This window comes from Eretmochelys imbricata, chromosome 3 (genome assembly GCF_965152235.1).
Source record: "Eretmochelys imbricata isolate rEreImb1 chromosome 3, rEreImb1.hap1, whole genome shotgun sequence".
In the NCBI taxonomy this organism is placed as follows: domain Eukaryota; kingdom Metazoa; phylum Chordata; order Testudines; family Cheloniidae; genus Eretmochelys; species Eretmochelys imbricata.
Genome location: NC_135574.1, coordinates 130156213 through 130174533, shown reverse-complemented (window position 1 = coordinate 130174533; position 18321 = coordinate 130156213). Strand labels below are relative to the sequence as shown.

Sequence of the window (18321 nt, the reverse complement as noted above, 5' to 3'; positions counted from 1 at the left end):
CCTCTGACCAAACGGCAAAAGTGCCTCCCCGGCTGCACCCGCCCTCCTGCCCCTCAGCCTCAGGCCCTGGCTGCAGCCCCCACATTAACCTTCCCGCCGGAGCAGGGACTTGCCCTGCTCCTCTCGCCTGCCTGCCGGCCGGGGCCGCCTCTTGAGCATTATCCGCAAAGCCCCGTCCCGCTGCTCCCCGCGGGCAGCAGCCCAGGCCCCCCCCGCCCCCAGCCCGCGAGGGAGGGGGCTCCCCCCTGCAGGCGCCACCCAGCTCCCCAGCCCGCCTGTTACCGAAGCTATCCTTGAAGTCTGGGGGTGGGGCGTCGCGCAGGGTCGGGATCCAGCCCCCCTCCTCCTCCTCCTCCTCCTCCGTGGGGCCGGGGCTGCAGCCGCTGCCGGGAACCTGCTGCCGCTCCGCCGCCAGCGCCCTGGGGACACGGCGCCCCCTGCCCCGGGGGCCGGGCCCCTCCGCAGCCGCGAGTTGCTCCTCGTCCTCGTCCTGGGAGGAGGCGGAGCGGGAGTCGGCCGAGGTGCTGTAGAAGGGGTTCCCGCTGCTGTCCTGGCCCGACTCCCCGAACACGTCGTCCGAGATCTGCAGGCTCTCGTAGCGGGAGCGGGCCGCCTCCAGCAGGGACAGCGCCTTCCGCCGCGGCCCCCCGCCGCCGCCCTCCGCCATCATCCCCGCCGCCGACAGCAGCAGCAGCCCCCGCTCCCCGCGGCCCGGCTCCGCCGCCTCGCCCGGCCGCAGGCAGCAGCCCAGCAGCGCGAGCGGCTCGGACAGCGAGGCAGGGAGGCAGGGAGTGGCAGACCCGCCGCCGCCGCCGCCACCCAGCCCTGCCTCCCTCTGCCGCCCGCGCAACCCACCCCTGTGTGTGTGCAGGGACATGGGGGGAAGGAGCCAGCTTAGCATCTCCAAATACCACATCCAGCCAATTATAGCCGCAGTCCTCACCCAAGAGGTGGGGTTATATGGCCGCCCCGGACGGCCTGGGCCCGCCCACGCCCCACCCCGAAGGGGCGGGTCTCGGCGCATTTAAAATCACAGAGCCCCTTTGGGAGAGCCGCCGCCGGGAGAGGAGCGGGGCCCGCTGCGCCTCAGGCTCCGTGAGCCCCCCGGAGGAGGGGCGGGAGTTCTTCCGCTCTTCCCCCGACAGCGAGCCGCCCTGCGCTTCCTCCCCCACCCCGCGGCGCACGGAGCTGTCCGCGGCCTGGGGTGCTGAAGCCCACCCGCCCCTGGAGCCCCTCTGCGGCGCGCGCGCCCAACTTGCGGCTGAGACTTTTCAGTGACAATCGGAAGAGCCTGAAATCACTCTAGGTCCTCGGGGTGTGGCGGTGCTTGGTACTTAATGGCTGAGAGCCGGGAGCGGGATTGTCACAAGCAACAGCAACCCGTGGGAGAAGTAGGAAGGACACAGAAAAGCACACAGGCCCTTAAACCGAGTTGAGGCGTAGGAGAGTCATAATGATCACTATCCTATCACACCTTCTTCGTGCAAAATAGGATGTGCAATCGCTTTTGCTTGCATTAATCTATAGCTGAGGTCTGCAAGTCCCTTTCATATTGATGAGAGCCACCTTAATGAAAGATGAGTTCAAACCCTACTGGGCCTAGGGAAAAATAGGAGGAGAGGAAAGGTCACACTATCTGTATCAGGTTTCAGAGTAGCAGCCCTGTTAGTCTGTGTCTGCAAAAAGAACAGGAGGACTTGTGGCACCTTAGAGACTAACATATTTATTTGAGCATAAGCTTTCGTGAGCTACAGCTCACTTCATCGGAGGCATACAGTGGAAAATATAGTGGGGAGATTTTATATACACAGAGAACATGAAACAATGGGTGTTACCATGCACACTGTAAAGAGAGTGATCAGGTAAGGTGAGCTATTACCAGCAGGAAAGAAAGAAAACCTTTTGTAGTGACAATCAAGGTGGGCCATTTCCAGCAGTTGACAAGAACGTGTGAGGAACAGTTGGGGGAGGGGGGAATAAACATAGGGAAATAGTTTTACTTTGTGTAATGACCCATCCACTTCCAGTCTTTATTCAAGCCTAATTTAATGGTGTCCAGTTTGCAAATTAATTCCAATTCAGCAGTCTCTGCTTGGAGTCTGTTTTTGAAGTTTTTTTGTTGAAGAATTGCGACTTTTAGGTCTGTAATCGAGTGTCCAGGGAGGTTGAAATGTTCTCCGACTGGTTTTTGAATGTTATAATTCTTTACGTCTGATTTGTGTCTATTTATTCTTTTACGTAGAGACTGTCTGATTTGGCCAATGTACATGGCAGAGGTGCATTGCAGGCACATGATGGCATATATGACATTAGTAGATGTGCAGGTGAACAAGCCTCTGATAGTGTGGCTGATGTGATTAGGCCCTATGATGGTGTCCCCTGAATAGATATGTGGACACTGTTGGCAACAGGCTTTGTTGCAAGGATAGGTTCCTGGGTTAGTGTTTTTGTTTTGTGGTGTGTGGTTGCTGGTGAGTATTTGCTTCAGGTTGGGGGGCTGTCTGTAAGCAAGGACTAGCCTGTCTCCCAAGATCTGTGAGAGTGATGGGTTGTCCTTCAGGATAGGTTGTAGATCCTTGATGATGTGCTGGAGAGGTTTTAGTTGGGGGCTGAAGGTGATGGCTAGTGGCGTTCTGTTATTTTCTTTCCTGTCCTGTAGTAGGTAACTTCTGGGTACTCTTCTGGCTCTGTCAATCTGTTTCTTCACTTCAGCAGGTGGGTATTGTAGTTATAAGAATGCTTGATAGAGATCTTGTAGGTGTTTGTCTCTGTCTGAGGGGTTGGAGCAAATGTGGTTGTATTGTAGAGCTTGGCTGTAGACAATGGATCATGTGATGTGTTCTGGATGGAAGCTGGAGGCATGTAGGTAAGTATAGCGATCAGTAGGTTTCTGGTATAGGGTGGTGTTTATGTGACCATCGCTTATTAGCACCATAGTGTCCAGGAAGTGGATCTCTTGTGTGGACTGGTCCAGGCTGAGGTTGATGGTGGGATGGCAATTGTTGAAATCATCATGGTGGAATTCCTCAAGGGCTTCTTTTCCATGGGTCCAGATGATGATGATGTCATCAATGTAGCGCAAGTAGAGTAGGGGCATTAGGGGATGAGAGCTGAGGAAGCGTTGTTCTAAGTCAGCCATAAAAATGTTGGCACACTGTGGGGCCATGTGGGTACCCATAGCAGTGCCGCTGATTTGAAGGTATACATTGTCCCCAAATGTGAAATAGTTATGGGTGAGGACAAAGTCTCTACGTAAAAGAATAAATGGACACAAATCAGGCGTAAAAAATTATAACATTCAAAAACCAGTCAGAGAACACTTCAATCTCTCTGGTCCACTCGATTACACACCTAAAAGTCGCACTTCTTCAACAAAAACTTCAAAAATAGACTCCAAGCAGAGACTGCTGAATTGGAATTAATTTGTAAACTGGACATCATTAAATTAGGCTTGAATAAAGACTGGGAGTGGATGGGTCATTACACAAAGTAAAACTATTTCCCCCTGTTTATTCCTGCCCCCCAATGTTCCTCACATGTTCTTGTCAACTGCTGGAAATGGCCCATCTTGATTATCACTACAAAAGGTTTTTTTTCTCTCCTGCTGGTAATAGCTCACCTTACCTGATCACTCTCGTTACAGTGTGTATGGTAACACCCATTGTTTCATGTTCTCTCTGTATATAAAATCTCCTCATTGTATTTTCCACTACATGCATCCGATGAAGTGAGCTGTAGTTCATGAAAGCTTACGCTCAGATAAATTTGTTAGTCTCTAAGGTGCCACAAATACTCCTTCTCTTTTTACTATCTATATCAGTGGTTCTCAAACTTTTGTGCTGGTGACCCCTTTCACATAGCAAGACTCTGAGTACAACCCCCCTAATAAATTAAAAATATTTTAAATATATTTAACACCATTATAAATGCTGGAGGCAAAGCGGGGTTTGGGGAGGAGGCTGACAGTTCACGACCCTCCAGGTAATAACCTTGTGATCCCCTGAGGGGTCCCGACCCCCAGTTTGAGAACCCCTGATCTATATTGTGCTCATGTGGGTACCTCAGGGATCGTTTTAGGGGTGTTTAAAAGATACCATTCTGTAGTAGAATATTTCCCACTGACTTACTGGATAATTATGACAGTAAAATCTATACTGGTTGTGTTACAATTTAATAGAGCAAGTAATGCATTCTGAGCTGGGCACTAGTAAAACAAATACTACAAAACTAGCTATAACTAAGGCCTAATACAACAAATGAATGTAAAGGATCACTATGTATAACCAATATTTGGGGCCTGATCCACCTCTCATTGAAGTTAACGGAAGGTTTCCCATTGAATCCACTGAGATTTGGATCCTGGCCATGGTGACTCAAAACCAACTCATCATGATCTCCATCATGTGGGTACACACAGTTAACAATTTTGCAACACTGTAAATTTATTTTTTCACTGATCCAAAACCAGCTGGGATTAAGATTTAAAGAGTTCACAGTGACTAGCTGTCTTGCACAACAGAATGACCACTGAAGAAGAAGTAAACCTATAAGCAAGGGTTTGACTCCGTGGTATGTCTACACTGCAGCTGGGAGCAAGCCTCCCAGCCTGGGTAGCCAGACTCAAGCTAATAGGGCTACTAGCACACTTAAAATAGTAGTGTGGACATTGAGTCTCTTGCGACTACTTGGGCTAGCCACTTGAGATTAAGCGGGTTGGGTGGGCTTGAGTTTGGGAGACTCTGGCCCCAATCCAGCAAAGCACCTAAGCATATGTCTATTTTGAATCATGTGAATAAATCCATTGACTTCAGTGAGACTATGCACACACTTAAAGTTAAGCACATGATTGCTTCCATAATTGCAGGATCAGGGCCAGAATGTTCAGCACCTTGCAGGACTGAGCTTTTAAAATACTTTTCTTGTGTTTAATGAACAGTCTTGTATAAAGTAGCAGTTGTTCCAACAGGCACATACACACCTACAACCAATTTAAAAAGCAATATGATGGCATAAGATAAAACAAAGTGAAGGAAAATAAATTTAATTGAGATAATCATATGAAGACTATAGAGTCACACGGATATATCTGAGGGCATAACTGGATCTGCAAAAACTTTATTACTGGTGATGATTTCTGAGCAGCTTGATTCGCAGAGTCCAGTTTGCTGAGCTGGCAGTTAGGAAATAAAATGTGTATTTCTCTTTACAAATTGAATCTATTATATATTGAATCCACAAACCACAATAAACATGGTTCCTCTGGATGCTGTTCATACAGAATAACTTTATATAGTAAAAACATACTTTAAAGGTGTTGGCAGGTTCTGCGTACTAAAGGAATTAGGAATATAGTTTTGTTAGTCATCTTCTTCAAGTGACAAGTCTGATAGGGAAGTTGTTGACCACTACCTTCCATCTTTTGCAATTGTGACAGAGTTTGTGCGGTAGCTGGCTCTTTTTCTTCCTCTTCTTGGTTTGCCTGCAATCCTAACTAATAGTATGAGCTCTGGAATCAAGTCGCTGTGTGATCAGAAAGCAATGTGTCTGCAGAAAGATGTTATTCTCTTACCTAGGATCTAAAGGAACTGTGCAATTTTCCAGTAGCTGATATTATACAGGATGCCCAGTTACCCACATCACTGCACCCATTAGTTTATTTTACATTGTCCTGCCTGAGTACAAGGCAGTCTGATTGCCAGTCAGATTACAAGGCTACTTTGTAGATTTAATTATGCAAATTTCCACATCTGGTGGTGAGTTACTAGGGGTAGTGTTTCACACTGACCCCACAACTATCTTCTGTGAGAAAATGCCATTGATCCGTTAGGGTTCATAAGTCTTTTCAGAATTCCTTCTGTCAGTGGTTAGGATTGGCTGCTGGTTTATTTAATGGTGGCCTATGTTCACCATGTCCAATACCATCTTTGGGCTTTTGTGGTATTCTATAGGGGCAGCAGTTTCATCTGCTGCTCCACCATGCCCTGTTAGTACTGGCATCAGATTGTCCATGATTGCTTATTCAACAGGTCTCCCTGCTTATATCAGACCTAGCCTTCGCATATGAATGCTGTTCTCCTATACACAACCCATGGATGTACTCAGTGGCAAATGCTGCTGCCTCTGGGAAGGTTACCCAGCCCTGAGTTTTGTTAGTAATATGGAATTCTCAGCACATATAGTACAGACTCTCCCCAGTTAAGAGGGTATGCTTAGGGTCTCTGCAGGATTTGGGAGAGACGAGTGTTGAAGGGGCTGCATGGGGGGGTGTCACCACACCTCCTTGTTAGTAGAACTTGTCAGCAGGAAGGTATGCCAGGGCAGGGGAAGTGAAGGTCTACTAGCCATAGTGGACTCCCCCTGCAGCTGGTGCAGAACAGCAGCTCACAGGATGGAGTAATGTCCATAGAAGAGCTGCTCTGCAAGTTTAAGGATGGAGTTTGCCTCCCAAGCCTTGCCCACTTCACCCAAATAGCTTACACACAGTGAGAGCTGGATTAAAGTATAGGCACAATAGGCAAGTGCGTAGGGCCTCAGCTCCTAGAGTGCTGTGATGATGTCAGATTTTTAGCTCTCTTTTTAAAAATGTATCTTTTTAGGCCTCATGGTTGTGGAGGGGAATGTGAGCAGAGCATAAACAATGCAGTGAGATCTGCATGAGTTTGCCAACAGCCCAAACATTAGCTCTGAGAGGGCTGAACTGCTCTATTTACTTTACTGGTGTTAGGCAAAAGGATTCTTTTCCCCCAAGAATCAAGCAAGCACAGACAATGCTGAAGGGGGTTTATTCACGGTACTGGGAAGACTGACAAGCAGCTTCAGAGATATGGTGCCATAGTGGCCAGTTATATACATTCTCTTATCAATTCATTTGCATTTATCTGTACATACAGAGACAGACATTGTTACAAATCAAGAGAGAACCCTAAATAAAGATAAAAATAAGAACAGTATGTACATATAGAGATCTCCTATTGCATCAAGCATCTATGGCAACCTTGCAGGGGAAGGAGTGGGGATCGGGATGAGTGCTTACAGATATCTGGTGGGCTGTGAAGGGAGGGTTTGTCCTGTTATAAGAACTGACTTACTGGGTGGGCATTGACCATATAAGCTTATCAATTGTTTATAGTTGTCAGTGTCCTTGCTACTGAATACTTATTGAAACATTCCTGCTTGTTCTGCTGTTTTTGTCTTAGCTGTTAGCTAAATTTTAACTCTTTCCTGACAATGGGTTATTAATGCTGAACCCCTCTGTTCTAGAAGGCCCACCCCTCTGCAGCAGATAATTGAGGTTGGGGAGGCTCTGGCCCTTGCTACTGCCAGTCCATCATGATTCTGCTGGGGTGATGTCAACAGTCTCCACCCACTCCTACTTACATACAGAGCTCTTTGCTGGCCTTCCCTCCTCCAGGACAGATGCCAGCCCACCTAAAACCAGGAAATAGTAGCCCTTGGAGAGGAGATAATCCAGCCTGTCCAAAGAGGAGTGTTTGGGGGCCCTTCCCACCAGCAGAGCAGTCAGCTCTTGTGTGAGCGGCCCCTGCACTTACCACTCCAAGTAGGTGTGAGGGTGGGGCCTCAGCTCTGAGGCTGCCTGAGGGGGTTTCCCTGTTGGGATGCCTAGCCTTCTAGCTTGCCTTAATGGGGCCCTGCACACAGCTTTTCTGCATTCCTGTCTCATCACATGTGCAGACCACTAACTAGATTACTGTGACCTGAAATGGGCGAGTTTAAAGACCTGTCTGAACTGAGTTGTCTGAAGTGTTAGTAGTAGTGTGCTCATATATATATATATATACACACACGCGCACACCGAGAGGGGAAAGAAAAGGAAAGGCAGGTTAGATAGATAAAATAGATCAGGTCAGGCTTTTTTAAAAAAAATGAAGAAAAAATCATCAGGGGTTTCTTTAATTGAACTAACTAAATATAAAAGCCCGATGGAACATTGCAAATAAAGTCCTGCTTTCCTCTGAGTTACTTATACTGGTGTTTAGCTGCTAGGAAAAGACCACTCCAGTAAACTGAACATTGTATCCATGACAACCCACAGTTCAGCTTTTAACTCCCCACAAATAAAATGTTAGGCTTTATTTTACATTCTTCTATTTTTATTACAATAGCAATAATGATCTCTGGCTGCATTTCCAAAATTTCCCTCACCTTTTTAAACAAGTCATTAAATGTCTAGGAATTTCCCTGTGACCTCCCGAGTCTGGCAACATACTCCTTAAATTAAATGATAAAATCTTTTGAGACTCTCACTTATTTCATCAGACAATATAAAGCAGAGTACTGTACACAGAGCAGAGTGACAGTATGTTAAATCACTAACAAATTTATTAGAGCATAAGCTTTCGTGAGCTACAGCTCACAATTTGTTAGTCTCTAAGGTGCCACAAGTACTCCTTTGCTTTTTACGGATACAGACTAACACGGCTGCCACTCCGAAACATGTTAAATCAGACACTCCATTACATTCAGATATTCAGTTTGCACATTTTAGGACCTAATCCTGCTCCAATTACAGTCAGTGGGGGCCTGATCCTACTCTCTTTGAAGGCAAAACTCCCATGGGAGTGGGATCAGGCCCTTATTTTGTTATTCAGTTTGGCTATGTCTACACTGCAAGCTAGCTGTGTGATGCCCCCACTTGTGTACATGTACTCATGCTCCCACCGAGCTAGCTCAAGTATAAATTGCAGTGTCACCACAGAAGCAAGGGTAGCAGCAGTGGACGCATGGCTGAGTCATGCTGAGTACATTCCCACCAGTTTCAGATGGGTTTGTACTCAGTATGGCTCAGTCATGCCTCTGGTCTGCTACCCATGCTACCATGGCTACCCTGGTATTTATACTCATGGTAGTTCAAGGAGAGCTAGCACAAGTATGTGTACATGAGCAGGGGAATTACACCCCTAGCTTGTAGTGTAGAGATGACCATCATTATGTTAAAGGCACCACTTACAATTATCTGTTTCAGTCTATTCTCTAGCTACTGCAGTGGTTCTCCATCTGACGTCCATAGATTACCAGCAATCTGTAGAATATTAGCCGGTGGTCCACAGAGAACTGGCTGGCCACATATTTGTAATTCTCTTTGTATCCATCTGCTAAGAAGCATTAAAGACCGCTAAAAATATATCAGGACTTTCCTAATATTATTTTCCCATGTATCCAAACACTGTTGCTGCCACAGGGATGTTATCCAGTCCTGAATGGGAGGGAAGATAGAGAGATTATCATGTGGACCTATGAAGATATGCACAAGATAAGACAAGGTTTTAATACTTGATTATGCTTAGAAAAGTGATTCTGTAAAAATGCATAATAAAGCTCTGTATTTACCATCTCTCAGTGACTTCCATTTTATATTTAGGTTGCAGTTTCTTTGGGGCAGCTCTCTTTTTGTTCCGTGTTTCTACAACACCGAACTATGCAGGGTGCTTTAAAGTAAATAATAATATTTCTGAGGTTACAAAATATTATTTGTCTAAATTCTCAGATTTGCAAATCCAGCCTAGAATCTGAATTTGAAGCTGAATTCCTGCTGCTTCTCCAATCATCACCAGCAATGCTGGCTGGGAATTTTTTGCTGGAAAATACCAACTTGTTGAAACCAAAACATTTTTCAGGAATATACACAATGAAACATGTATTTTAATGAAACTTTCACCAGGAAAGATTGCTCAGGTCTAGGATGGAATTTCCAGCCACAGAAAGATGCCTCGCTCCAGAATAGTCAATAGCCTGGTGGTTAGGGCAGTCATGTGGGATCCAGGAAACCTAGGTCTGAATCAGGGACTTGAGGTTGTTTCTTCTTGAACCTGCAGATTCAAGTATCTGATTCAGACTGGGTCTCCTACATTCCTGGTGCATACCCAAATCACCACACTATTCTGGGGCCTCTCTTACTCTTTAGTTTTTCATCAAAACACTTGGAAAGAGCTCAGTTTCATCGTGATGTGGAACAGGGCAATTTTTGAAATATCAAAAATTTTCATGGGATGGGAAATCCATTTTCCACCCGGCTCTAATCACTAGTAGTAATGATTATGCAATCAGAATTTAACAGACAATGTTGGTGGTGATTTATGGAGCAGAACAGATTACAGTCCACACTTTCTTAGCTGTATTGTCTCTGCAGGGACACTTGTAAAACTAACAAAAATATGTTTTATCGGTAAAATGAGTAGCAATGACTCAGAGACACAGGGAATATACATTGAGTCAGAAGGTGCTATTTTTACACATTCACTTTTCTGATCACTTGAGACAGAAATAGAACTACACTGTGGTTAGACCACAAACTCTGAGGTTAAGGACCGTACTGTGACTCAGAGTGTCAAAGCAGGATGCCTGGTTCTCTTGTTGCTTCAGGGGGGCATTCTCTGTTTCAGCCCTGTACTTGATGCGGTGACATCCCCATCCATACTGGCTCAGCTATGGTGGCTTCCCCTGCCTGCCCACCAGCATGGGATGGGGAATACCAGGCTTGCAGAGGCTGTTCTTCCTCCTTGTGCTGCACTGTGTGCTATAGTTAGCCCATGCAGGAGAGTTGGAGGCACCTTACACCTCCCTGTTGCCCTGTACAGTTGCATAACGTGGGTCACAAAGTGATGTTGAAAATATTTTTCTTTTAGAAACTCCACTTGTTAAACTGATCTAGTTGAAGTGTTTTTGGCCACCATAACTAAGGTTGCTGTAGAAGGTGCATAATTACCAACAATACTGCTTCATGGTAAGGCGAGGTTTTGACATGGTGGGTCCCCACTGAAAGCACAGTCTGGTCCTTCTGTGCCCCTACCCCAAGGGTTTCCAGTTATTCCCTTTAGCACAGAGATTTTGTCAGGGTGGAGCCCTTGAACAGTCAAGGCTTTTTCCATCAGGTCTCTCACCTAGGTGAAACTCCTGGTGGATTAATGGCCTTTCGGAGCAGGTAGGGAAGCCCAGGCTCGTCCTCTCCACTGAGCTCCAATCTAGGGCCCAATGGCTGGCAGCCACACTTGACACCTTGGGGTCCTAAGCCACCACCCTGCTGTGATGCTCTGTACCTCGGAGGAACACCTTACACCCTCATGTTCATCTTTATAAAATGATTGTGTGGAATCCAATGCAAAGTTTGTCATGCTGGAGGTCTTCGGAAGGCTCATAATGCACTGAGCATGGTTGTTATAGTGTTGTTATAGTAATTATTACAGTAAGGTTATAATTTCATGTATATAGTTATGAGGCTGAAAATGTATCCTCATGGTTTAAAGCAAGCCCATGCAAAAACTCTCCAAGAACAGAGAGGCAGTTCACACCTCGTCAGGGCATGGATGGGACAAACCCAGCCCAGCCTCACAGGAACAATGGACACTGGCTTAGGCAGCAACAAAAGAATCTGTTAGACCCTCGAGGGAGTCATCCCCTTCCTTTGGGCAGTTTAGGACTGTGATTAGGTAATGCTCACCTGACTCTGAAAGGGGGAGGTGGGGGGGAAAGCCAGAAGGAAAGAAAGGACATGATAAAAGGGAGAGACATTTTGCCATGCTCTCTCTCTTCCATCTACATCTACAGGCACCACCACCAACAAGTGACTGAAGCATTGATCAAAGGGGAGAGTCTGGCTGAAGAGCCAGCCTGCCATGAGAACCATCTAAATTTGTAAGGACATTGAAAGTGTTAAGATCAGCTTAGAATGCGTTTTGCTTTTATTTCATTTGACCAAATCTGACTTGTGATGCTTTGATGTACAATCACTTAAATCTACCTTTATAGTTAATAAATCTGTTTGTTTATTCTACCTGAAGCAGTGCATTTGGTTTGAAGTGTGTCAGAAACTCCCCTTGGGAGAAGAAACCTGGTGCATATCAATTTCTTTGCTAAATGGATGAATTTATATAAGCTTGCAGCATCCAGTGGGCATAACTGGACACTGCAATCCGGAGGTTCCTAGGGTTGTTTCTGGGACTGGAGATATTGGCTAACGTCATTCGCTTGCAAGTAGCTGGGAGCAGCTTACATGCCAGAAGCTGTGTGTGAACAGCCCAGGAGTGGGGGGAAGGGGGGTCTCACAGCAGAGCAGAGTAAGGCTGGCTCCCAGAGTCAAGGATTGGAGTGGCCTAGCAGATCACTGGTCCAGACAACACCAGAGGGGAATGTTACACCTCCCTGGATCACTTCCTACCTTAAGCTCCTTTTGCTCCCTGGAGTAACTCACTCTAATCAAGTCTCTGGCCTGCAATCTCTCACCTGCCTCTCCTTCATGGATTTACACAGGCCTGCACTGCCAGGTCCCAGCCAAGGAGCACCTGGGTAGTATTTTCCCTTCAGAGCTCAGAACAGCCCTCTGCTCCCTTCTGCTACCTCCTCTGAGCTGCTCTGCTCTTCTTTTTAAAGCCCCACCTCCAACTTGTGTAGGCTTTGCAGGTGTGGCGGGGCAGGGGCACCTGGGCCCAGAACCGTTCCTTAACCTCTTGCTCTTCATTGTGGGGTTTGTATACCTCATCACAGCTGCCTACATATTTCCATTCTAAACCCCTATTTTCAGTCACGCATAACTTTCCAAGCCTTTCATTTCTTGGGCTGAAATTTTACAGGTCTGATCTTTGCCCAAAAGCAACATTAACTGGAATGTTTGAGGAAAAACAGGTCAGCATTTTCAAGTAAGTGGAGAGAGGAAAAAATACATCTTTACCATTATGTAAAAATATATATATATCCTGTGAATTTTTAAACAGACCTAACATTGAAACAACTGTGGCCTGAAAGTTAAAATTTGTCTGAGAAATAGTTCTCCTGGAGGCAAAGTGCCTTGGAATAGTTCAGTTATAAATGGCTTTGATTTGGTTGAGTTATAAAAAAAATTACATTTTATGCATGCAATGGACATTTTTAACCACAGCAGTATTAACCATGTTTGCCTAACTTTCTGAGGAAGGCAGAGTGTATTGCTCATGCATGCCTGGAAAATTAGCCATGTGGTTATGGAGTGTTTGTAGTGAATGATGTAGGGGTCTGGAGGCTCTCTGCCTCATTCTCTGGGCGTCCTATATGTACATATGCATTGGACATCACACATACTTTAGAAAGTGTCAACATCGAGCCAGGGCATGAGAATACATAAGGGCAGTACACTCTGTGTTTAGTGTGCATTGAATCAGCCCGTGTTCCATTTATTATGCATTTTTAAGGTGTACATTTTTGAAATGCACCTTTTGTAGAGCACACCTCACCTCACTCATGGAAAACCTTGTTTGGTTCAAGTTCAATAAGGCAAAGTTTTAGAGAATCACTTATCTTCTGCAGTGCAACTCTTTTGAAGTGTGCAGTGATGGAGTCAGGGTTCTGTAAGAGCCTGTATCTCAATCTCTGTGTACCATATGGTGTAAAAACCATCCAGCTCTTAGGTTACATAGGAACAGAGTCTCTACTATGGGAGTTTTCAAGTGCATGGGAATTGGGCTTTCTGGTGGTGTCTCACTTTCTCTATTTTTTCCCAAACTAGCAAATTCCATTAATAATGCATTAAAAGATCATTAAGATTGTGTGGTTAAATGCTCAAAAGTCAGGAAATGCCAAAGTTAAGGTAGTGATATTGACTCTACCCCCTTGCAAGTCTGAGCTACAATAAAGCCTTTAATTACATGATCATGTGCTATTTTCAAAATAACACAATAAAATATATGTTTATTTCTACAGCCTTGTAAGGTGCATCTTGTGTGATATGCAGTGAATGAGGAATGATTTCAGGGTGTGTCTTGTACTATGTTCTTAAGGTCAGTAAATTTGGGCTCTGGTGAACCACAGTTCTACAGTTGGGGACCCTCCAGTGAAAAGCTTCCCTTCCTTAAATGTTCACATCTAGGGACTGTCAGCAAAAGCATCTCATCTGATCTCTGCTGCATTGGCAGGGAACAGAGAGAGAAGCAATCCACAAGGTACCTAGGTCTCAGATCAAGTACAGCTTTATATGTTTTCTCTAACAGGTAGAATTGTATCAAGAAGCAGAGTGGAAGTTAGTACAATTTGTGGAACATAGTCCAGAATATGCTCACATTAACTCACTCCACTAAGCACACAGGCTGCCACACTGTGCACTAGCTGAGGTTTTCTAATGGTCTTCAAGCCCAGCCCCTGCAGGTCACAAAAACAAGGATGACCATGGCAAGATGGATGCTATACATGGAAGACTGCAACCTCCTAGCCAGTCTTGCTGGGACCCTGATTGCTCTGGGGGCCTCTAAGTAATGCTACAATGCAAATAAATAATAATAATTTTAAATGGTATGAGCCACTGCTGCTAAATGGGTCCAAAAGTACCACAAAATTGTGAATGTCTTTTTCAAGGGGTTCACATAGTTCCTCAATAGATGGAGCAATCATAACCCTCATCAGTTCCTCAGGTTGCTTCCCTTTGTCAACCAACATTACCTTCACTTTTGCGTGTTATAATTCCTACTGCTTTTAAGTATTTTGTTTTCTTTTTCTTCCCCCTATCCCATTACCTGGGGCCACCGTATCATGCAAGCATCTGTCATCTTTATCTGTCCGAGGCAGCACAAAGGTCCACCCGCTTACCATCTTCATTGATGCAATCCATCCATTGCTTCCCTTGCTTGCCTCTGGGCCTCTTTCCTACCACCATCTCTTGGCATGCTTTCCTCACAAGGTCCTCTTCACTCATCCTCTGTATGTGTCCGGGCCAGCAAAGTTTGCACTTCCTGGGTTTTGTCAGCCACATCACTGACTTTAACTTCCATCCTTCTGCGTTCATTTCAAAATCTGTCTCTTCAGGCAAGTCTTTTTAGAGCATCTTTTTACCTTCTAATATATGCCTTTAATCCATTGGGAGCGGTATCCTATTTAGTAGTTGTTAGAAGGACATATTGGTTTGCCTTATCTAAATATGTTTCAGACCATTAACAATTTTTGTTAAACCTTCTCATAGAAAAATATTTCCTTTTTACTTTAACAGCTAATCAAGCAATTAAATCTTATTGAAATAGATAGGCCAGTCAAGTCCTTGCAAAGCAGCACAGGTTAGAGAGGAAACTTCGATTCTGCTACATTTCATCAACTGTGAATCAGTTTGTATTTTGGTCAATGTCAGCCTTTTCCATTGCATCTTTTCGGGGCTCAGACCCTTCTCCAGAGAATGGGAAAAGAGCCTGAAAAACAGAATTACCCACTATTCTGGGTGGTAGGAGAAAAGGCAGTTGCTTAAGAATCTGAAATGGCATCACATTTTCCCCATGTAAGAGGATGAATGTTAGTCATCCCATAAGGCAGATAGATGACTGTTTGTCACCATCAAAAGAGAATTTCTCCCTTCTGTTTAGTCAGTACAGACACTGGAGATACTAATTCCCAGATCAGTTCCCCTCAGAAGAAGTCCTTTAGATATCAAGACTTGATCATAAAAAGGAGCAATATTGAAAATGTCTGAGGGTGAGGGGTGATGTGAGAGATAATGTGTCTTTCCATTAATGAAGATAATTGCTAGCCTCAGAAATGCCTTTTATGTGCTAATTTGCCCTTGTTTTAACCCCGAGGGGCTAAGTACAGTTATTTTCAAGTAGAAGATGAAACATCACAAAAATATAGGGTCAGTTCTTGAGGATTATTGAACATCTGCAGCTCTCATTGAAGTGACTGAGGTCTGCAGATGCTTGAACATCTCTCAGGATTTGTCCTATAGAATGAATCCCTTCCAGGGAATTTCAGTGATTATTAACTCAGCGTGCTTACCAATTTCTATTCTGAGATGAACCAAAGGAAGCTACCAAAATTCCTGGAGCTGTGATATTTAAAGAGCTTGAAATGCTGTAAGGAAGCAGTATACTATTTTAGAGCTGACATCTGGAAGTAAATTCCTGCGATTCTTTAGAGGAGATCATTTATATAAATCCAAGGGTTTTTAAAATAAACCCTGTAATCAGGATGCACAACAGCAATATTTTGCAGGGACACTGTCAAGATATACATCAGGGGTCCCGATCCTATAGTATGAAGAGAAGGATTGAGTTCCATACATGTTGTTTCTATTCTCTGCATTAAAAATGAAAGAATTTTAAAAATGAGAGGCACTTTTCACCATTTATACCCTTTCTTGTACTTCACTCAGCTTGGACAATGAATTCAATTTCACTTTTTATTTATAGTCAGTTTCCTTTTGCTTTTTCAGGAGCTAGCATGTTGGGTTGCTTTGTTGCACTGGGATTCTGTTGTATGTGGGTTGCTAGAATTTCAAGGAGAATGTTAAAATTGCCTTAAAAGCTGTTTTACTACATTAAAAAATAGTGGAAACATTTCTAATTGGCTCAGATCCTGCACATGCATCCACGGATGCACGTGGCCAGAGAGGCATTGGAAGCAGTGCAGGGCGAGGGACTGGCTGCAGGGAACTCACAGATGGGCACACTGTACCCTCCATACAGCTCAGAGCACTGATGTGTGAGGGATCATTCCTACCACCATTTGGGGAGGGTGTGTGTGAAGGCAAACCAAGGACGAACTGTTGCATATGGTGGACACATAACTAAGTAGATCCACTGATTAAAGCCTCCATATGGGGGTGGGGAGGCAGGAATGTGCCAATTACAGCGGCTATTGTATCTCAGCTGGCAATGGCTACCAGACGTTAAGGCCTGTCCTAGTGGCTGTGGAGCTGCTTGCTGATCACTGAAGTTTCATAGTGGAGGATTCAATCCTCTGACCTCAACAGTGTACCCTTGGCACTTGTGCTCAGGGTCAGGAGTTTTTCCATTAGGTTTTGTAAATCCTCCCCTTTCTAAATATGGAGAGATCATTTTTGGGGTGAGGGGATACTTCAGTCTTGATGCCCCTACTCCAGTGACCTCTCTTCCAAGACCTCCAGGTTGTGGTATGGACACCTATCCACTGGGAACTGTACTGAGACCACCAGCTGATTTCACTGGGGTAGTCAAAACAGCCATCAGATGGAAACCACATTCAGCTGTCACCAACTTGGGCTGGATTTGAACAGGCAGCTACCTGTACTTCCTATTACCAGTCCCCCAAACCACCTGATCCCTCCAGACAGGGAACAAGAATGAGTTTCTTTAATTTTTAAGCTGGCAGTAGTGTAAATAGAGCCAAAAATCTTTTAGAACGTATTGTGCTGCCCAGAATTTCTTTTGGCAAAGTTATATGTGCTGGAAATAGCAATGCATAATGGAAGAACTGACCCAAGCTTAGCTACCACTGTAAATCTGACACGATCCTTCATATGTCATTTGCCAGTCTGCATGCTTTCATGAAGTAAACAAGAAAATGCTAGAGTGTAAAGTCAATGGATCTTTGGTAAATTCTGGAATTATATTGACATTTACCAGGTATTATTTAAGATTTTCTGCCTGTTAATTACTCCATAACATATAGCTTCTCAAAAAACAAAAACAATCTCTTTTGAGACCCAAACTAATAATTTACTGGAGTTTAAAATAAATATTATGTATCACTTTCTGGCCTCATGCCATGGGATCACTCATTTGGTCTCTGCAGTCTGCTCTCTTAGGTGTTCTATCTTTGGTCACTTACCTTTCCATAGTCCATACACTAAGACTAGTCCCTGGAAGAGGTTATGTAGATGTAGGATGCAAATTTAGCATCACCATCATGATTTACACCAGGTCTGCATCAAGGTTTATTTACACCCCCGGAAACAGCACATTTCTCTCTGGGGTCTAATTTAGGCACAGTTGACTGCTTTAGTCCTCAGATCCCTTTACATGCACTCATGTCATTTACACAATCCCTAAATTTCTCCTTGATTTCACTCAGACCGATCCTGTTTCCATTAAAGTCAGTGGGAGTTTTGTCATTCACTTAACTAAGAGTAGGCTCAGGGCCAGCATTGCTTTTATAAGGGTGCAACGAGTGTACTGTCATTTCCAAGATTCTTTCCTCATAGTGTTGTGCTGTACAGTGTTCTTTACAAATTCCCTTTGTCTCTCAATATACACACAATAAAATTGCTGATCAGTATTGCAGCATGCTGTCTATTATGAGACTGTATCAAAGCAAAACCAGTACATTATGTCTAATTCACTTTATCATAAACATTTCTTGCAGATTCCTGGTTCATAGGTAGCCCTCACCTCCAAAAAAGGTACAGGTAACCATGGTTTATTTCTACACTCTTGTTATTCCTATTGGTGAATTGCAATCATTGCAGTGAATATGTTATGTTCTTGGTAGGTATCCTCCGCTTATCCTGCTCTAAACACAGGTGACACAGGCTACAGTTTGATTTTATTCACGAACAAAAAATGAAACTATGTAAAATCCAGCCCATGCTTTTGCTCTCCCTGC

General features: G+C 44.6%; 1 protein-coding gene across 1 annotated transcript in view; it reads right to left on the bottom strand.

Moving 5' to 3' along the window:
• The window catches only part of PGBD5 (piggyBac transposable element derived 5), a 93144-nt gene extending 92477 nt beyond the window's left edge, over positions 1 to 667 (bottom strand). Inside the window, exons 1-2 of the mRNA XM_077811832.1 lie at positions 417 to 667; positions 283 to 374 (exon numbers count right to left, since the gene is read on the bottom strand). Of these exons, the coding sequence (XP_077667958.1) occupies positions 283 to 374; positions 417 to 667 (343 nt within the window). The remainder of the gene's footprint in view (positions 1 to 282; positions 375 to 416) is intronic.
• Between the last annotated feature and the right edge of the window lie 17654 nt (positions 668 to 18321).